General features: G+C 42.0%; 1 protein-coding gene across 1 annotated transcript in view; it reads left to right on the top strand.

Moving 5' to 3' along the window:
* The window catches only part of LOC109900890 (metabotropic glutamate receptor 2), a 58,562-nt gene extending 39,591 nt beyond the window's left edge, over positions 1-18,971 (top strand). Inside the window, exons 3-12 of the mRNA XM_031825192.1 lie at positions 5,622-5,891; positions 6,391-6,570; positions 6,769-7,159; positions 10,545-10,663; positions 10,770-10,934; positions 11,196-11,309; positions 11,419-11,850; positions 12,144-12,383; positions 15,572-15,761; positions 16,153-18,971. Coding sequence (XP_031681052.1) covers positions 5,622-5,891; positions 6,391-6,570; positions 6,769-7,159; positions 10,545-10,663; positions 10,770-10,934; positions 11,196-11,309; positions 11,419-11,850; positions 12,144-12,383; positions 15,572-15,761; positions 16,153-16,211 — 2,160 coding nt within the window. The 3' untranslated portion in view covers positions 16,212-18,971. The remainder of the gene's footprint in view (positions 1-5,621; positions 5,892-6,390; positions 6,571-6,768; positions 7,160-10,544; positions 10,664-10,769; positions 10,935-11,195; positions 11,310-11,418; positions 11,851-12,143; positions 12,384-15,571; positions 15,762-16,152) is intronic.
* Positions 18,972-22,516: the final 3,545 nt, after the last annotated feature.

The raw sequence follows: 22,516 nt of genomic DNA, 5'->3' as shown, positions 1-22,516 counted from the left end.
TAGGCATTCCCAGCAGTACAGTTTGCAGTGTTCCTCGGAGCCTGTGAGCTATTGATAGCGCTCGTAGTTGGAACGAACCCCTTTCCCGCCTGTGACAGGCTTTGTAGCGTCGGCGTCGGGCAACCTCTCCTTACAATGTCTAACTTTTCTTGAAAAGTTTGTCTTGAGAATGGCGTTATAATTATATCCTCGACCAAATCGATATCTTCTCCTCCTTCCGCCATTGTGGGTTGAAAAAACAGCTTAGTAGTATGCAAATGAATTTGTTTATCAAATTCAGTTTCCTAGTTCTGAGGTTCTGCATAGACCTGCCCATAGGACTTGCCTCTCAATATTGGTAATCCAATCAAAAGACGTGCACGCACTACGCCTGCTAGCTGGCTCCTGTGTAACACTGGAGCCAGCCAGCAGGCGTACAATAGCCAACTCTAAAGCTGATTGGTTGTCACTAAATTTTCATTTCCATTCACTTTAAACTACAAGCGCCCGCACTGTTGATTCTGAAGGCCTGAGGGCAGATTTTAGACCCCCAACACATGATGGCTGAATATGATTGGATAAAGGATCTAACATAAAGACCAGCCTTCCAAATCTCAACCTGGGGCTGGAAGCAGTGCAGAGGAAAGCTATGAAATGAAGAGTATAACTCTTACTCTGGGGAATAATTTAATGCATATTTGTGGGAAAATATATTTAAAAAATATATATATTCTGCCAGCAGCAGAGAAGTCCTTGCTGGCCCTGACGGCCCACCACTGGAATAATTACACTGTTTGTATTCGGCCATATTCCCAGTCATCTTGCCATGGTTAAATGTGATGGTTCACGGTTTCAGTTTTGCGCGAATGCTGCCATCTAATCATGGTTTCTGGTTAGCGTAGGTTGTAATAGTCAAAGTGGGTACAAAATCTCCTATAGACTTCCTGATAAACTCAGTCACCGTATCAGTGTATTCGTCGATATAACCTCGGAGGCTTCCCGGAACATATCCCAGTCCGTGTGATCAAAACAATCTTGAAGCGAGGATTCTGATTGGTCAGACCAGCGTTGAATAGTCCTTAGCACGGCTACTTCCTGTTTGAGTTTCTGCCTATAAGAAGGGAGGAGCAAAATGCAGTCATGATCAGATTTGCTGAAGGAAGGGCGGGGGAGGGCCTTATAGACATCCCAGAAGTTGGAGTAGCAGTGGTCTAGTGTTTTAGCAGTGCGAGTACCACAGTCAATGTGTTATTCGAACTTCGGCAGCGTTTTTCTCAAATTTACTTTGTTAAAAATCCCCAGCTACAATAAATGCGGCCTCAGGATAGTTTGCATAAAGTCCAGTGAAGTTCTTTGAGGGCCGTCGTGGTATTAACCTCGGTATTAACCTTGAGGGGGAATATACACGGCTGCGACTATAACTGAAGATAATTCTATTGGGAGGTAATACGGTCAGCATTTGATTGTGAGTTATTCTAGGTCAGGTGAACAAAAGGACTTGAGTATGTTATCACAATCTCACCAGAGTAGTTAATCATGAAACATATACCCCCACCCTTCTTCTTCCTGGAGAGATATTTTTCCTGTCTGCTCGATGAACTGAGAATCCAACTGGCTGTATGGACTCACAGTATATCCCGAGAGAGCCATGTTTCCGTGAAACAGAGTATGATACAATCCCGGATGTCTCTTTGGAAGGAAATCCTCGCCCTGAGCTCGTGAACTTTATTATCCAGAGACTGAAAATTAGCAAGTAATATACTTGGAAGCTGTGGGTGGTGTGTGCGCCTCCTTAGTCGGACTAGAAGACCACTACCTCTCCTCCGCCGGCAGTGTTTTGGATTAGCGTCTGGAATCAGTTCAATTGCCCTGGGGGGTACGAACAAAAAAGGAAAGTCCTATTCCTGGTCGTAATGCTGGTAATGCTGGTGAGTTACTGCTTCTCGGATGTCCAATAGTTCTTCCCAGCTGTATGTAATAACACACCAAAAAATATGGGCTAATAATGTAAGAAATAACACATAAAAAAACAAAATACTGCAAAGGATTTTTGCTACCATTCTCTTGTGGACAATGTGGCACTCAATAAAAAAGGGCAACATAGACCACTAAACAAACACATGCTTCTTGTGACAATGGTTACAATTTCAAATGCTCATTCAACATGATCTGCTTTCAGAGTGGTGCATCACACATAGTAATGTCCCTCGTTGCTCTCAGCAGAATAAACTTTCCCTAGCGCCCACACTGTAGGTCAATAGATCTTGTTCAAGTTATTTGGGGCATAATGAGCTTATGGTGTCAGAATATTGACTGTAGATTCCAACACGCACACACACACACCTCAGTCTGTCTTTCTGGGGGCTTGACTGTATCTGGCCCAGCTTTAAGCTGCTGGGCAAATGGCAAAACAAGCATCTAATGTTCTTATCTCAATGATGGTTTTGTTGTTGTTATCATATAATTTAACAGATATGGCTGTTATCCACTTATGGCTCCTGCTCCAGGTAATGTGGATAGCTGACATGATAAACAGGGTTAGAGATATGTGAAAGGGGCATTGGCTGGAGGCCTCCTCATCTCACCAATGCAAGTCAAATCCTAAGGTAGGCTCCTGATAGACAGCAGAAGCTGTAACGGTTGTCATCGGGAGAAAGAGAGGACCAAGGTGCAGTGTGGTAAGTATTCATTGTAATTTAATAAAGAATGAATACTGGAAAAAAACAATACACGACAAACGAACAGTCCTGGACGGTGCAACAAAACACAGAACAGAAAATAAACATCCATGAAACACAGGTGGAAAAAGGCTACCTAAGTATGATTCTCAGAGACAACGAATGACACCTGCCTCTGATTGAGAACCATACCAGGGCAAACTCAAAAACCAACATAGAAAAACGAACATAGACAACCCACCCAACTCACACCCTGACCATACTAAAACAAAGACCTAAATAAAAAGAACTAAGGTCAGAACGTGACAGAAGCTGTTTTAAAGAAGCTCCTCTGAGGAATACTGATACAGTAGAAATAGGCATTTTTGGACTGGGGCTACAGAGATAAAGAGATCAACATTTTTGGACAGCAGAAGATTTATTATATATATATATATATATATATATTCATGCTTCCCAAATTGCACCCTTTCCCCTATAGAGTGCACTACTTCTGACTAGGGTGCCATTTAAGACACAACTATAGACACATTTGGACTGGGGCTGCACAGTTGATATCACTCCCTGATAAATTAGCTCTGAAAACAGAGCACATGTTGTGTTGCAGTGGTTTTGTTAATTTCCTTTAAAGCTACAAAATGTAACTTTTTGGGCAACTTGATCACATTTACATAGAAATTAGAGTTATAGATCTGTCATTTGCTTTGAAAACAAGTCTAAGAAGCGAAATAGCTGCTCTATGTGCTCTGTTTCTATGCTTCCCATTCTGAAGTTTGGTTATGTGTCTTTTACTTTCAGTTTTGTACACCAGCTTTAAACAGCTGACAATACAATATTTTTGGTTACGGAAAATATTTCACAGCGATTTAGATGCTACAATGATTCTCTACACAATTACTTTTTCACATAAACTGAAAATTAGGCGAACTCTTAGAATATTATCTGAAATACAGTGTGACATTGTTAATGTTGTAAATGACTATTATAGCTGGAAACGGCAGATTATTTTATGGAATATCTACATAGGCATACAGAGGCCCATTATCAGCAACCATCACTCCTGTGTTCCAATGGCACGTTGTGTTAGCGAATCCAAGTTTATCATTTTAAAAGGCTAATTGATCATTAGCTGAAAACTGTTGTGCTGATTAAAGAAGCAAGAAAAGTGGCCTTCTTTAGACGAGTTGAATTTCTGGAGCATCAGCATTTGTTGGTTCGATTACAGGCTCAAAATGGCCAGAAACAAAGACCTTTCTTCTGAAACTCGTCAGTCTATTCTTGTTCTGAGAAATGAAGGCTATTCCATGCAAGAAATTGCCATGAAACTGAAGATCTCGTACAACGCTGTGTACTACTCCATTCACAGAACAGAGCAAACTGGCCCTAACCAGAATAGAAAGAGGAGTGGGAGGCCCCGGTGCATAACTGAGCAAGAGGACAAGTACATAAGAGTGTCTAGTTTGAGAAACAGACACCTCACAAGTCTTCAACTGGCAGCTTCATTAAATAGTACCCACCCAACACCAGTCCCAACGTCAACAATGAAGAGGCGTCTCCGGGATGCTGGTCTTCTAGGCAGAGTTGCAAAGAAAAAGCCATATCTCAAACTAGCCAATAAAAATAAAATATTAAGACGGGGAAAAGAACACAGACACTGGACAGAGGAAGATTGGGAGAAAAAGAAGTTGGAAGTTTACATACACCTTAGCAAAATACATTTAAACTCAGTTTTTCACATTTCCTGACATTTTATCGGAGTAAAAAGTCCCTATCTTAGGTCAGTTAGGATCACCACTTTATTTTAAGAATGTGAAATGTCAGAATAATAGTAGAGAGAATGATTTATTTCAGCTTTTATTTCTTTCATCACATTCCCAGTGGTTCAGAAGTTTACATACACACAATTAGTATTTGGTAGCATTGCCTTTAAATAGTTCAACTTGGGTCAAATGTTTTGGGTAGCCTTCCACAAGCTTCCCACAATAAGTTGGGGGAATTTTGGCCCATTCCTCCTGACAGAGGAAGGTTTGTAGGCCTCCTTTCTCACACACGCTTTTGCAGTTCTACCCACAAATGTTCTATAGGCTTGAGGTCAGGGCTTTGTGATGGCCACTTCAATACCTTGACTGTATTGTCCTTGAGCCATTTTGCCGCAACTTTGGAAGTATGTTTGGGGTCACCCATTTGCGACCAAGCTTTAACTTCCTGACTGACTGACTGACTCAAATGACTTCCTGACTGATTCAAATTACGTCAATTAGCCTATCAGAAGATTCTAAAGCCATGACATTTTCTGGAATTTTCCAAGCTGTTTAAAGGCACAGTCAACATAGTGTATGTAAACCTCTGACCCACTGGAATTGTGATACAGTGAATTATAAGTGAAATAATCTGTCTGTAAACAATTGTTGGAACAATTTGTTGTGTCATGCACAAAGTAAATGTCCAAACTGACTTGCCAAAACTATAGTTTGTTAACAAGAAATTTGTGGAGTGGTTTTAATGAGTTTTAATGGCTCCAACCTAAGTGTATGTAAACTTCCGAATTCAACTGCATATATAAATGATGTGCCGGTTGAGATCACCTAACCCAAGGCGGGAACTGTGTATTGTCACGTCGAAGCATACACAAGCTGCAGCCATTGTCACTGTGAGAATAATTTACATGATAAATATGGTGATTATAGTTCATTTGAATTTTAGATGAGGATAAAGCTCTCTTAGGCATTTTTCAACAGTAAGTGTAGGTGGTAAATGTCTGGAACTAGCTGACATAGTTTCGCCATCCCTCCCCCCCTCTCTCTCTGTATAGTTGGCCAACCTCTTCCAGTAGTGGAAATGGAAAGATCATTCAATTATTATTAGATTAGAATTTTAGATTAGATGGGAGATGATTGCAGTATGTTAAATGTCTGAGACTAGCTGGCATGGTTTATCACTCTCCCTCCCTACTTCCCACCCCAGGTGGCCAACCTACTGCGCCTCTTCCAGATCCCTCAGATCAGCTATGCCTCCACCAGCGCCAAGCTCAGTGACAAGTCTCGCTATGACTACTTCGCACGCACCGTGCCGCCAGACTTCTACCAGGCCAAGGCCATCGCCGAGATCCTGCGTTACTTCAACTGGACCTACGTGTCCACCGTGGCATCCGAGGGCGATTACGGTGAGACAGGCATCGATGCCTTCCAGCAGGAGGCCCGCGCCCGCCAGATCTGCATCGCCACCTCGGCCAAGGTCAGCCAGTTGTTGTTTGTTTGTTTGTTGTTGTTGTTGTTTCCACTTTCACAATAATTTATCATTACAAAGGTTTCATACTGTAGCAATATTTACCCAACACCTACGGACCTCGTCAAGGGGTTCAGAAATCTTGACGTAATGGTTAAGGTGTTGGTTTAAGAGTCTCTGGACCCGGGTTAGAATCCAAATCTGGGTTACCCACCGATTTCGCTACAATACTATTGCATGGTATTAAATTACATTTGTTCACGGGGTGACGACAATGGGGTTTCTAAAGGCAATTTTACCACGTTAGCAGAGATCCCATTCACTGTAAACACTGCAGCTCAATTGGAAATTGGCTTTAAAAGCTGATTTGTAGACATCCCACGATCAGATTAAATCCTGACATTGGTTGATTCCATTTAGAATAGTGTTGTATGTTTTGCTGCCTTGTTGTTATAGACTATGTCTTATTCGAGCACATGATGGTTCAAAGCTGGTGCATAATCAACAGGTGAGCCGCTCGATGAACCGGTACAGCTTCGATCAGGTGATCCGCTCGCTGCAGCAGAAGTCCAATGCCAAGGTGGTCATTCTGTTCACACGCAGTGAGGATGCCAGGGAGTTGCTTGTGGCTGCCGCTCGCATGAACGTCACCTTCATCTGGGTGGCCAGCGACGGCTGGGGGGCGCAGGTAGGGCCTTGGCCTCCGTTCAAAAAGAGTCGATTTCCTAACAGTCAAATTCGACTCCTTCACAATTAAGGAATACATTCCTTTATAAGAATGATTTCCATCATTTTACCTTTGTTTACCATGAAATGTAATGTTTTGCGATTTTGATAAAGGGTGTATTTTCATTCCAATTACTGAGAAAATGTGAATGATTTGCAGGAGAGTGTTGTGAGGGGAAGTGAGACAGCAGCCGACGGGGCCTTCACCATCGAGCTGGCCTCCTATCCCATCCGGGAGTTTGCCGACTACTTCACCAAGCTGAACCCCTACACTAACACAAGGAACCCCTGGTTTAGAGAATTCTGGGAGCACCGCTTCGACTGTAGTCTCACAGAGCCTGGTTGTAGCGAACACAGTCTGCGGGATGGCAAGTTTGAGCAGGAGTCCAAGATCATGTTTGTAGTGAACGCAGTGTATGCTATGGCTCATGCTCTACATAATATGAGGCAGGCAGTTTGCCCACTCAATGCAACCAAGATCTGTGATGCCATGAAGCCAGGCACCGGGAAGAGGTTCTATAGGGATTTCATCCTCAAGGCCAAGTTTGATGGTGAGTCTTAACAATAGAAATATAACTCCCAGAAGGGGATATCCCCATTTAAGTAAATGTTCCATGATGGGTGGACCGGAGGCCATATGCAGTGCATCCAATTCTGTGGGTAATGTAATAAACAGCCATATAAGGTCAGGTGACTTGATTACGGGCTGTATCACAATGTTAGCCTATATGCACCCTTCATTCACTGAACAGGTTTAGATATACAGTACCAGTCAAAGGTTTGGACAGACCTACTCATTCCAGAGTTTTTCTCTATTTTTTTTACTATTTTCTACATTGTAGAATAATAAATAAAAAATGAATAAATAACACATATGGAAACATGTAGTAACTAACAAAGTGTTAAACAAATCAAAATATATTTTATATTTGAGATTCTTCAAAGTTTTCTTTGATGACAACTTGGCACATTCTTGGCATTCTCTCAATCAGCTTCATGAGGTAGTCACCTGGAATGCATTTCAATTAACAGGTGTGCCTTGTTAAAAGTTAATTTGTGGAATTTATTTCCTTCTTAATGCATTTGAGCCAATCAGTTGTGTTGTGACAAGGTAGGATTGGTATACAGAAGATAGCCCTATTTGATAAAAGATCAAGTCAATATTATGGCAAGAACATCTCAAATAAGCAAAGAGAAATGACAGTCCATCATTACTTTAAGACATGAAGGTCAGTCAATACGGAACATTTCAAGAATTTTTCAAGTTTCTTCAAGTGCAGTTGCAAAAATCATCAAGCTCTATAATGAAATGACCGCCACAAGAAAGGAAGACCCAGAGTTACCTCTGCTGCAGAGGACAAGTTCACCTCAGATTGCGACCCAAATAAATGCTTCACAGAGTTCAAGTAATAGACACATCTCAACATCAACTGTTCAGAGGAGACTGTGCGAATCAGGCCTTCATGGTTGAATTGCTGCAAAGAAACCACTACTAAAGGACACCAATAAGAGACTTGCTTGGGCCAGTCTGTCCTTTTATCTGATGATGCCAAATGTGAGATTTTTAGTTCCAACCGGTGTGTCTTTTTGAGACACAGAGTAGGTGAATGGGTGATCTCCACAAGTGTGGTTCCCACCGTGAAGCATAGAGGAGGTGGAGGTGTGATGGTGTGGGGTTGTGGGATGGTGTGGGATTTATTTAGAATTCAAGGCACACTTTCCCAGCATGGCTACCACAGCATTCTGCAGCGATACGCCATCCCATCTGGTTTGTACTTAGTAGGACTATCATTTGTTTCAACAGTACAATGACCCAACACAACTCCAGGCTGTATAACAGCTATTTGACCAAGAAGGAGAGTGATGGACTGCTGCATCAGATGACCTGGCTTCCACAATCCCCTGACCTCAACCTAATTGAGATGGTTTGGGATGAGTTGGACCACAGAGTGGAGAAAAAGCAGCTCAGCATATGTGGAAACTCTTTCAAGACAGTTGGAAAGGCATTCCAGGCTAATCTGGTTGAGAGAATACCAAGACTGTGCATAGCTGTCATCAAGGCAAAGGGTGGCTACTTTGAAGAATCTAAAATATATTTTGATTTGTTTAACACTTTTTTGGTTATTACATGATTCCATATGTGTTATTTCATAGTTTCGATGTATTCACAATTATTCTACAATGTAGAAAATATAAAAAATAAAGAAAACCCTTGAATGAGTAGGCGTGTCCAAACGTTTGGCTCTTACTGTAATTTATTGTTAAACTGTATATGTATACCACCTGACCAAAAGTATGTGGACACTTGCTCATCAAACATCGCATTCCAAAATCATGGCCATTAATATGGAGTTGGTCCCCCCTTTGCTGCTATAACAGCCTCCACTCTTCTGGGAAGGCGTTCCACTAGATGTTGAAACATTGCTGCGGGGACTTGCTTCCATTCAGCCACAAGAGCATTAATGAGGTAGGGTACTGATGTTGGCCGATTAGGCCTGCCTCGCAGTTGGCGATTCAATTCATCCCAAAGGTGTTAGAAGGGATTGAGGTCAGGGCTCTGTGCAGCGAAGTCAAGTTCTTCCACACCGATCTCGACAAACCATTTCTGTAGGAACCTTGCTTTGTACACAGAGGCATTGTCATGCTGAAACCAGAAAGGGCCTTCCCCAAACTCTTGCCACAAATTTGGAAGCACAGAATCGTCTAGAATATCATTGTATGCTGTAGTGTTAAGATTTGGCATCCGCCAAACCCAGATTCGTCCGTCGGACTGCCAGATGTTGAAGTGTGATTCATCACTCCAGAGAAATAATTTCCACTGCTCCAGAGTCCAATGGCGGCTAGCTTTACCACACTCCAGCCGACGCTTGGCATTGCACATGGTGATCTTAGGCTTGTATGCTGCTGCTCGGGCCATGGAAACCCATTTCATGAAGCTCCCGACGAACAGTTCTTGTGCCGACGTTGCTTCCAGTGGTAATGTGGAACTCGGTAGTGAGTGTTGCTACGCGCTTCTGCACTCGGCGGTCCCATTCTGTGAGCTTGTGCGGCTTACCACTTAGCGGCTGAGCCATTGTTGCTCCTAGACATTTCCACCTCACTATAACAGAGCTTACTGTTCACTGGGGCAGCTCTAGCAGGGCTAGAATTTGATGAACTGACTTGTTGGAAAGGTGGCATCCTATGACGCTGCCACGTTGATAGTAACTGAGCTCTTCAGTAAGGCCATTCTACTACCAATGTTTATGTATGGAGATTGCATGGGTGTGTGCTTGATTTTATACACCTGTCAGCAACAGGTGTGGCTAAAATAGCCAAATCCAGTCATTTGAAGGAGTGTCCACATACATTTCATCAGAAATAATACATTTAATCTATTCTTACATTTCTTATTTTCAATGTGATAACACAGAATGTAAGAACAGACCGGAAGCAGCTCAGAATCACATAGTAATCCTGTTATTACCTGAGCTAGTCCTAGAATGATGTCTAATTATAATTGAGTATTAAATGTTTTATTTAATCATCAATATTGGTACATTGGGGCAATTTGAAACAAATGCAGATCTGAATTGACCGTGAGATTGTTTTCGCAGTTTATGTTGTGTCCCTGTTGAAAAGGGTTTGGTGATGATTTGATTTGCAGTGGGATCAGTAACAAATAGGGACTCAGTAAGATGTGTAGTTAGAGTAGGCAAACAGTGTGCACTATTTTGAGAAGATGCCTCGTGAATATATGTTGCATTAAATAAATGAATTAAAAAGCAAATGGATAAGATAAAGGAAACATTGACATAGCATCTCAATTGTGATTTCTTTGTGAGAAAACGAAATGACTAGAGACTCATATTAAAACTCAATATCTAACTAAAATGGAGAGTTGTTCTTCCTTCTGAAATGTCATCATTGATATACAGTATTTCTGCTTCCCCTCAGCTCCCTTCAGACCTGCCGACACAGAGAACATTGTGCGCTTTGACGCCTACGGGGACAGTCTGGGCCGCTACAACATCTTCCACTATCACAAACAGGATGATAAATACGTGTATAGGAAGGTATGTAGCTCTTCATCCAGGAGTGCTGAACCACGGCTGACCCTGTGTGTGTGTCTGGGGATGGGAAAAAGGAAGAAGAATAAAGTATCTCTCCTTTCCTCTTCAGGTGGGTTACTGGGCCCAGGGCCTGATCCTGAATACCAGCCAGGTGCCATGGAGGGGCCCAGCCGGAGTGCCCCCCACCTCCCAGTGCAGTGATCCTTGCAGGAAGAACGAAGTGAAGAGCATGCAGCCTGGAGATGTGTGCTGCTGGATCTGCATCCCCTGCCAGGTAGTACATCCACAAGCAAGGAGAGATTCATTTATTTTTTCATTGTATCGTTTATCCTCCGATAGTCAGCAGCTCTCTTTGAGGGTGTGTTCCGCCCGGCGCCATTCATTTCTGCCGGTTGAATATGCACTACCTTTTTTGGGTGGGGTTAGGATGAAGGTTAAGTTTAGGGCTAGGGTAAGTGGATAGTAAGTTGAATTATTGTTGATAGTTAGTTAAACATCTACAGAACATCTACAAACTATCTATTTCCCCTGCCAGCCCTACCAGTACCTGCTGGATGAGTTCACCTGTGCAGACTGCAGCTTCGGACAGTGGCCCCAGGCCAACCTGACAGGCTGCTTCGACCTCCCAGAGGAGTACATCCACTGGGAGGTATTGTCACTGTTTTACCTTATTTTTCTCCTCTTTTTAAAATATGTGTCTGAGTTTTGAGACATTTAAGTGTGAAATAACACTTTAAATAAACCTTCATTTGATTTAGGATGCCTGGGCTATTGGGCCCGTCACCATCTCCTGCCTGGGCATGTTGTGTACCCTTTCCGTAGTGGGCCTGTTCTTCAAGAACAATGACACCCCTGTGGTCAAAGCCAGCGGCCGGGAGCTGTCCTATATCCTCCTACTCGGAGTCCTAATGTGCTACAGCATGACCTTCATCTACATCGCCAAGCCCTCGATGGCCGTGTGTACCCTACGTCGACTAGGCCTGGGAACCTCCTTCGCTGTGTGCTACTCGGCACTGCTCACTAAGACCAACCGCATCGCGAGGATCTTCAGCGGGGTGAAGGATGGGGCCACACGGCCACGGTTCATCAGCCCAGCCTCCCAGGTGGCCATCTGCGGCGGACTTATCTCCTGTCAGCTCCTGGTGGCTGTGGTCTGGCTCCTGGTGGAGATGCCTGGCGTCAGGAAGGAGGTGGGCGTAACAGAGTTGGATTCCTAACATCACTCCCTAGCCTGAAATGTTTCCACACAAGCTATCAACTCATTAGCTTTTGTCAAGTGGGGGGGTCATGTATGTTTGCAGAGCAGATGATCCCTGGTTCCAGCCCAGTGAGGGTCAGGGAAGAAAGCTATACTGTTAATGAAGCACAGTGATATTATTGCCCATCACATGAGCATAGAAATATATAATAATATTCTATATTAATATACTGTATACACTACTCTATTTCCTAATATGGTTCTGTTCTATTTAATTATATGGAGGTGAGCCCCGAAAGGAGGGATATAGTCACCCTGAAGTGCAACAGCAAGGACTCCAGCATGCTGGCCGCTCTGGCCTACAACTGCGTCCTAATCGTCCTCTGCACAGTCTACGCTTTTAAGACCAGGAAGTGTCCAGAGAACTTTAACGAGGCCAAGTTCATTGGGTTCACCATGTACACCACCTGTATCATCTGGCTGGCCTTCCAACCCATCTTCTACGTCACAGCCAGCGACTACAGGGTGAGTGGTAAAAATATACTCCAATTAGGGTTGTAAAATGCTGGTAACTTTACCAAAATGTCTAGATTTTCCAGAAATCCTGGTTGGAGGTTTCTAGATTTCCTGCTTATTCCCCTTCTGATTCTGGGAATATTCTAACCAGGACTTCTGGACAATCTGGGAATTTGGAGAAAGTTACTGGAATTTTGCAACCCCAACTCCAATATGTTGTAATGAAATGACGGAGTAGAACGAGGTAATTGTACCTATCAACACTAGGGTCATTACGATATTAATGACAAGGTGGGTATATTTTCATTATTAAAGAAATCTATAAGTCTTTGAATGTGTCTTTAATGTACCAATGGATCTAGGTGACATACTGTAGATAAATTCCTTTTGATCATCATCATCATCATTTTGATCATTCCTCGTATAGTCATTCTCCAAATGACGTTCCTTATCTAATCTAAAACTCCAGTATTGCCATTTATATACATTACATTCTGATTTGAAAATAATGCTTTTTTTTCTCCCTTCTAACATCGACAATGAAATTGTGCAGGAGATTTCCCCCAGGGAATTTAGATAGGAAGACTCTTCCCACTGGGCAAAAACTGGTTGAATCAATGTTTCCACGTCATTTCAACCCAAACATTCAATATGATAACGTTGAATCAAGGTGAAAAACTGATTGGATTTTTAAAAAGTCATCAACGTAAGGGACCTTCGTATTTTTAACCTAAATCCAATGACATGGCGGAATTTTTTGATTTCACATTGAATTCACGTTAGTTGACAACTCAACCAAATGTAAATCAAAAGTATATGTTAAACTGATGTCCATGCCCAGTGGGTTGTTCCCAGCATTCCTCTACAATATTGCCACGGCTTCGTTTTCCAGTTCTCAGCTGAGATCAGTTCAAACAAGGGAATAGCTGGGCTTCTGAGGGCCTGATGCTAAGATTGTCTTAGTCATCTACAGATAGCCATCTGCTTAACTGATCGACTAATCAACTAATGAACACCCAGACCCAGTGACCCAGTGTGCCCCTTCTCAACACCCAAATGACGAGCCCAATATGACACCACAATACAGCCTAACAGGATAGATGACTTACTGTATATATTATATCTATATAAAAATATAGCTTAAAGGTGCTTTCACATCGCACTGTTTCAGACCTATGCAGTCTTTGTTGGCATGTAAGCAAGATAAAGAGAGACAATATGTATACAACTGACACAAAAGTTCAGTCCAGGTTGTATGATAACTGGGACCCAAGGCTGAATCTAGTCTAGTCTAATGCCTGTCCGGTTGGTGTTGGTGTGCCACTGGGCTCTGGGAGGAGAAAGGAGAGGGGGAGGGAGTCTCATATTGGTCTTGCATCAGAATCATGAGTCTCCCCAGGCTATCTCCTCATCATCTCTATGGTGTTCTATGTACTAGCAAAAAACACCTGAGTTGGAAGAGAAAAGTTTGAGAGAAGGGGTGAGAAAGCAGGCTAGAAAGGAGTGAGAGACTGGATGAACAGTATTAGGATGAGTGTACATATTGAATATAGATGATCAGTGTTCATATTGGAGCTGTGGTAGACAGAATAATTAAGCTAGGAAGAGGTTTTGGCTATGCAACAGAACGCTTTGCTCTCTGTGTGCCATTAATAATGACAGCAGTTGGGCTCAGCATCCTGCATTTCAACATTGGAGATGTTCTCACATGAAAGACAAGCTGTGTTGTTCATTGAATTTCAATGAACCTGGGGTCTCATATGGACATGGACATTCAATATTCCAGACGGTACTTCCATCAACCGTGAAATGGCAGACTTTTTCTCTCTCTTTCTCTCCTGATTTCTAAGTCATCTCTCTCTCTCTCTTAAAGCTCAAGGCTATTGATCTAGTCCAGTGCCATGGTTCGTTAAATGATCTTGTGTTAAAATATGCATTGAATAGCTCCTAGGTAGCTAAATGCCTACTGTATCTTTACATACATGCATATATATAGATATTATCAAACCTGATGCTTGTTGAGGTCAGCGAAGGGCCATAGACAGCTCTTGGAAATTCACACTCAACTGTGACTTGGACAAAAGCTGTGTCACACTGTCATAGTGTTATTTCATCAGGGTGAAATGGAGTTCAAATTCAACAGAAACAAATCTGAAAGCCTTCCATCATACTATTATGGATTGTGCATGCTGTTAATGTACTACAAAGATGTGCTTTGATGCTCAGAGTCAGTCCATACTGTTGTGCGAACTGGTGATCTTTGCATGCGGAAACAGCAGTGGTACGAGGCAGCCTATTTGTTGGGAAGACTGAGTAATCACAGGTTAGGAGTCAGAGCAGATTAACGATGGGCTCATGATGACAACCCAGGGCCCAGATTCACAGAACCTTTTAAAGAAGACATTTCTTCTTAACTGCCATGTTTTCCTTAACCATAGGCTTGAGACGAAAGTTAAGCAAAGTTGCTATTCCTTAAAAAGGTTATTGGAAATATGCTTGCGCTATTTCTTATGTTTCTCCTAAAAGCAAAAAGTGAAGAAGAAATTAGATTCTTGAAAATAAAGTCATCTTAATTCCAAGATAGCTAAACCCTTTTCTTAAACTCAGGGCAGTGAGAGAACAAGCTCATGAAAGCAATTGAACGTTTAATTCACTCAGAAACTTAATCTGAACATTTCAGTATTGATTATTTTAAACCCAAGAACATGTTTTAGAACAGGAATCTCAGTAAGAAATATACTAACATTATTGCCATTGCTAGCTGGATAGCTAGCAAAAACAGTTGACTAGCAACAAATATTTTAAGACGATATTGGAGAAGTTCGTAAGAAATTCATTACATCTTAAGATATTGTTTCACTTAGAAACTATCACATGAACTTCTTTTTTTAAGAAGCTTCTTAAGTTTTTGCATAAGAAGTGTTTTGTGAATCTTGGCCCAGGCTCTGCCAGGACAGACAGCACTGCCAGTCATTAGTGGGCACAGTTGAATGAGATTTCCATCAGTTTGGTCCACCAGAGATGCTGAGAACAGCTCAACTGGTTGGCAGAAATGGCAGATAGTAAAAGACCACTACAGTCACTGGTCTTGGAATAGAGCTCCATCTCTGTCAGGAAACAACTAAAAGACCCCAGCCCTATCAGTATATTCAGTGAATCCTGATGATTCAACCTGTCTCCTCTATCTCCCTATACAGGTTCAGACCACCACCATGTGTATCTCTGTCAGTCTGAGTGGCTCTGTGGTGCTAGGCTGTCTCTTCGCTCCTAAGGTCCACATCATCCTATTCCAGCCCCAGAAGAATGTGACCACACTAAGGGTGCCTGCCAACCGCTTCGGGGCCACGGTCAAAACAACATCAGCCTCCGTCCCCAGCTCGTCGAAAGGTAGCTATCACTGGCAAATATGAACGTTTCAGTCATTGTTGGTGAACATGACATACATCTCATGACATAAATGTTGCTGACCAAAGCACACAAGATTTGGTTATGGATTCCAAAAATAGTGAGCCATCATCTGAATCATACATAGGTCTACTGATATTTATGATTACAGTGGTAGAGGTGTCTGTTGCGTTTGGCAACTATATAGGCGTATGCAGAAGACTACTAAAATGTACTAAAACCAGATCCCTAAGTTAAATATTTTAGCTTTAATCAATGTGAAAAACAAGCAAGTTATTTTTATTTTCTTTAAAAAAAAATGTATTTCACATTTTTACTCTCTATTTTGTATTATTATTGTTGCATCAGCCTCTCTCTGCCTGTGTGCCAACAGCGGTAACAACGGTGTGTAACGGTCGTGAGGTGGTGGACTCCACTACATCCTCTTTGTGAAGAAGGTTGAGCTGCTTGTATCATTCCTCCGTTCTCCAAACACAAGCTACAGTGCCATCTGAAATCACCCCCTCTCATCCAACAAAGCTGCTGATGACATAACGCTCATGCCATATCTCAAGTCCCATTTACAGTAGAGACAAGTAGAGGCTCTCTCTAGTCAGACAGAGGACTGTGAAAGCTAAATTATGACTATACATACCAGTATTACGTAATGTATGAGTGTAAATCCTTTTGGTATAGATTTAACAACATTGCATTGATTTTATTTGGTTTCAGGATAGACTTGTCGTTGAATGCACTGCTGTATGAAGGGTTGCAAAGGGAGGGTATAATTACTGAAAACTTTCTAAGTTTACCAGTAAACTACCAGAATTTTGGTCATTTTCAGGTTTCTTTTGGAATCGAGTGGCCTTTTTAGTACCTCAGATTATCACAGGTGTCTGTAATTATGAAATAATTCAATAAGTTGATTTTAAAATAAAAAATACAAAGACAAGCAGTAAAACATTATCCTAAATATAAACCATCAACTAAGTGAACACCATGAAGGTTTCAGCATGAAATATCCTTTATGTTTTACACATTTATTTTACTATTTCAATGTCTATGTTGTAAATGTTTTGGAATCAAACTGGTGGCAGTTGTGAAATAAGTCAATAGTTTGAAGAGTTAATGAAAACAATTGTTGATTAGATGCTTTTTTCATTAATTAGGCTATATTTTCCTGAACTTTATGGTCTATCCACTAGAAACTCATGGACAATATGCACACAGATAAAACATTTATATATAGTATTCATTTTTTATATTTAATTTTTTTATATTCAAGTATAAATTAACAAAGATCAGTTTTCCATCCCAAATGTGTGTGTGTGTAAAGTACATGTTGGAAAAAGAATTGCACAATAGTCCTGATGGAAAAGGCTAATTAAACTTTCCAAATGTCAACAAAACACACTAGACAAGGTGGAATCTTTTTGTGTGCGTAAAATTAATTATGCGAGGAATTGTAATGGAAACTCCTTTTTTGCGCAAATATTGTAAACTTGGGAGTCACACGATGGTATGTTGTTTGGTCCTCCCACTACAACTCAGGAAAGCATGCAGTTTATTAGGCTACAGATGAATTAAATTATGACCGTCACAGGGTGGTGAAAGTGGACAGTCATGAGCTTGATGCTACTTTCCAATAAATATCGAGGGACTTATTCTGGTGACACGATAATCAATGCTTGGCTGCTGTTTGACAAATAAAAATAATCTCGCTCTTATACATAATAATCTCATCATGTATGCTATACCTGCATTGTACCTGCCAGCTGTTGGCTAGAGCATGTGCCAAGACCAGAGTGGACACATTCGCTATATAACGCAAAATATATGCTGACAAAAACATCAGAAGAGTTGAAAATAAGATGGAAACCCATTTAACATGGGAATAGAAATTCAACCACAAAAGTAATTATGTGCACTACGTCATCGCGCACATCCTTTTCCCCAGAAGTCAATTTGATGGAAATATGACTATATTGTATGCGCATATTGTTTTTATAGAGATTTTAGAATATTTGCATTAAGATCTGTCGCAATTGGATGGAAACATAGCTATAGATTGAAATAGATTATGTTAATTACCAAAATTCCAGAAGATTCCAGTAGCTTTGGTCAATTACCGGTAGCTTTGCAACCCTAGCTGTACGTCTTACTGTCAGTACAGAGAATCCGTATTGTGAATAAGGTGGTTCATGGTGTCATACAGTTATGTGAATACAATATCCAAACATTTGACTTCTCTTCCAACTACTAGAGTTATTAGTATTATTAACACAAAACACTTATTGAATTATTTTTTCCCCCTGCTTCTTACACGACACTGAAAAAAATATATAAATGCAACATGTAAAGTGTTGGTCCCATGTTTAATGAGCTGAAATAAAAGATCACAGAAATGATCCATAAGCACAAAAAGCTTATTTATTTTAAATTTGTTGCACAAATTTGTTAACATCCCCATTGGTGAGAGTTTCTCCTTTGCTAAACTAATCCATCAACCTGACAGGTGTGGCATATCAAGAAGCTGATTCAACAGCATGATCATTACACAGGTGCACCTTATGCTGGGGACAATAAAAGACCACTAAAATGTGCAGTTTTGTCACACAACACAATGCCACAGATGTTTAAAGTTGAAGGAGTGTGTAACTGGCATAATGACTGCAGGAATGTGCATCAGCGCTGTTGCCAGAGAATGTAATGTTAATTTCTCTACCATAAACCACTTCCAACAACATTTTAGAGAATTTGGCAGTATGTCCAACCGCTGATGTCGTTGTGAACAGAGTTCCCCATGGTGGCAGTGGGGTTATATGTGCTGGCATAAACTAAAACAATGAACACAATTGCATTTTATCAATGGCAATTTGAATGGACAAAAATACAGTGACGAGATCCTGAGGCCCATATTTTAAGGTATCTGTAACCAACAGATGCATATCTGTATTCCCTGTCATGTGAAATCCATAGATTAGGGCCTAATGAATTCATTTCAATTGACTGATTTCCTCATATGAACTGTAACTCAGTCAAATCTTTGACATTGTTGCGTTGATATTTTTGTTCAGTATCCATTTGAATGACATGAGATTAACCATAGTGAAAGTGATGATTAAAAACTAGGTTACTATCAGCATGGACAATGTTTTAACGTAGACTTTGGTGAACCAGTTTGTGCTTTCGTGTAATTTATGTAAATAAAGTGTTATTTTTTATTATTAAAACAAATTGTCTGTTTATTTTGTTCACAAAACTCCAGAGACAACAGCAATGAACTGTAAAGAGCCACTACCTCATCTTAATAACCTCAGAAATATAATCTCCTTAAATGTTGCAGGTGTATCAGCATTCTGGATCGACCATCAATACTGAGCAAAACACTGATTATTACCCAGCACCGAGTGTGTATATTCCAATGGCTAAAGGATGCACAGAGGTACTCTAACCAGAAACATTAAGTCCCCTATTTAGGGGAAGTGTCAGGTTTCACACCCTATATTCACGTAGGGAGGTGACGTGTCACATTTTACGGCTCATCCTTTTCTGGGATCCCTCTGAGCAATGGCGCTAGAGCCTGGGAGATCTATTAAAAAGGGAACAGTCTAGCAATTTCAGCAATTGTGGTTTCATCTCACTTAGAGCTCTCAACATGAAGAAAAAATCTAAATCATTTTGTAGAATTGAAACAACCATTCCTCTTGGTCATAGAGGGATGAAAACACGTTGTGCGTAAGGCTGAAGTTGTAACAAGTCTGCAGACATTTAAATGTTGTCTCTGCATCGCTCAGAGGATGCTTGGCAGAAAATGCTCGGTCGTCAGCCATATAAAAATGGGGCCAAATTTGGGCTGTCACTAAATATGTCCATATTTTACTATACAGTGATATCTTATAGTAAGTCTTTATAATTTCATTGTTACTATATTTATAAAGCATTTCAGGTCATTTCAAGCCCTATTCCCCCACTTTTGAATAGAATATTCAAGGAAGGCCCCACATTTTTTTTAAATCAAAGACACCAGTCATAGACTTCTCTCTGCTACAGGACAGCAAGCAGTATCGGAGCGCCAAGACTTGCCTAGTTAATAAAAACATAATAAAGGCTCCTTAACAGCTTCTACCCCCAACACTGCTGAACAATTAATCAAAATGGCCACCTGGACTATATTTGTACTGGGAACAAATTTGTGTCCTCAAATGAGTACACCTCAGCATTTCTTTATTTTCACCAGGTGAGTTGCAGATCTTTCTAGAACGATGCAGCATTACTTGTTATTGTTTATGGCCATCTCGGGTATGTCTATTTAGGCAGAAATCTATTTTTTGCCATAAAGTCCAAAAGGTCTTATCCATCTCAAACTCAGTGTGAACACTTAGCGCCTTCATCACCTAAAAATCGAGCTAAATCTCTGTTCACGTCGAGGTAAGCAACACTTAAGCATGCATGAGCGCACCAGCTGTTCCGGACAGAGTGATTGATCACACTCTCCGTAGCCGATGTGAGCAAGAGACCATTAAACAGGTCAACATTCACAAGGCCTTGGGTCCAGATGGATTAGCAGAATGTGTACTCCGAGCATGCGCTGACCAACTGGCAAGTGTCTTCACTGACATTTTCAACCTCTCCCTGACAGAGTAATACCTACATGTTTCAAGCAGACCACCATAGTCCCATGTGCCCAAGAAAGCAAAGGTAACCTGCCTAAATGACTACCGCCCCGTAGCACTCACGTCTGTAGCCATGAAGTGCATTGAAATGCTGGTCATGGCTCACAACATCGCCATTATCCCAGAAACACTAGACCTACTCCAATTCACATGCCGCCCCCACAGATGATGCACTCTATTGCACTCCACAATGCCCTTTCCCACCTGGACAAAAGGAACACCTTGGTGAGAATGCTGTTCATTGACTACAGCTCAGCGTTCTGCACCATAGTGCCCACAAAGACCATCTCTAAACTAAGGACCCTGGGATTTAAACACCTCCCTCTGCAACTGGATCCTGGACTTCCTGACAGGTAATGGAGGCAACAACACATCTACCACGCTGATCTTCAACACTGGTGCCCCTCACGGGTGCTTGCTTAGTCCCCTCCTGTACTCCCTGTTCACCCACGACTGTGTGGCCAAGCATGACTCCAACACCATCATTAAGTTTGCTGATGATGCAACAGAGACGCGTACAAAGCTCTCCCTCACGCTCCATTTGGTAAATCCGACCACAACTCTATCCTCCTGATTCCTGCTTACAAGCAAAAAATAAAGCAGGAAGCACCAGTGACTTGGGATATAAAAAAATGGTTAGATGAAGCCGATGCTAAACTACAGGACTGTTTTGCGATCACAGACTGGAACATGTTTCGGGATTCTTCCGATGACATTGAGGAATACACCACATCAGTCACTGGCTTTATTAATAAATGCATTGAGGACGTCGTCCCCACAGTGACTTTACGTACATACCCCAATCAGAAGCCATGGACTACAGGCAACATTTGCACTGAGCTAAAGGGTAGAGCTGCCGATTTCAAGGTGCGGGACTCTAACCCGGAAGCTTACAAGAAATCCTGCTATGCCCTGCGACGAACCATCAAACAGGCAAAGTGTCAATACAGGGCTAAGATTGAATCATACTACACCGGCTCTGACGCTCGTTGGATGTGGCAGGGCTTGCAAACTATTACAGACTACAAAGGGAAGCACAGCCGTGAGTTGCCCAGTGACACGAGCCTACCAGACGAGCTAAACCACTTCTATGCTCGCTTCGAGGGAAGCAACACCGAGGCATGCATGAGAGCATCAGCTGTTCCGGACGACTGTGTGATCACGCTCTCCATAGCCAGCGTGAGTAAGACCTTTAAACAGGTCAACATACACAAGGCTGCGGGACCAGGACGTGTGCTCAGGGCATGTGCTGACCAACTGGCAGGTGTCTTCACTGACATTTTCAACATGTCCCTGATTGAGTCTGTAATACCAACATGCTTCAAGCAGACCACCATAGTCCCTGTGCCCAAGAACACAAAGGCAACCTGCATAAATGACTACAGACCTGTAGCACTCACGTCCGTAGCCATGAAGTGCTTTGAAAGGCTGGTAACGGCTCACATCAACACCATTATCCCAGAAACCCTAGACCCACTCCAAGTTGCATACCGCCCAAACAGATCCACAGATGATGCACTCTATTGCACTCCACACTGACCTTTCCCACCTGGACAAAAGGAACACCTTGGTGAGAATGCTATTCATTGACTACAGCTCAGCGTTCAACACCACAGTACCCTGAAAGTTCATCACTAAGCTAAGGAACCTGGGACTAAACACCTCCCTCTGCAACTGGATCCTGGACTTTGACGGGCCGCCTCCACGTGGTAAGGGTTGGTCGCAACACATCTGCCACGCTGATCCTCAACACTGGAGCTCCTCAGGGGTGAGCGCTCAGTCCCCTCCTGTACTCCCTGTTCACCCACAACTGCATGGCCAGGCACGACTCCAACACCATCATTAAGTTTTCAGACGACACAACAGTGGTAGGTCTGATCACCGACAACAACGAGACAACCTATAGGGAGGAGGTCAGAGACCTGGCCGGGTGGTGCCAGAATAACAACCTATCACTCAACGTAACTTATACTAAGGAGATGGATTGTGGACTACAGGAAAAGGAGCACCGAGTACGTCCCCATTCTCATCGGCGGGGCTGTAGTGGAGCAGGTTGAGAGCTTCAAATTCCTTGGAGTCCAC

This window comes from Oncorhynchus kisutch, linkage group LG1 (assembly GCF_002021735.2).
Source record: "Oncorhynchus kisutch isolate 150728-3 linkage group LG1, Okis_V2, whole genome shotgun sequence".
Classification (NCBI taxonomy): Eukaryota; Metazoa; Chordata; class Actinopteri; order Salmoniformes; family Salmonidae; genus Oncorhynchus; species Oncorhynchus kisutch.
The sequence above is the reverse complement of the archived record's forward strand: the minus strand, read 5'-3'. Positions and strand labels throughout refer to the sequence as shown.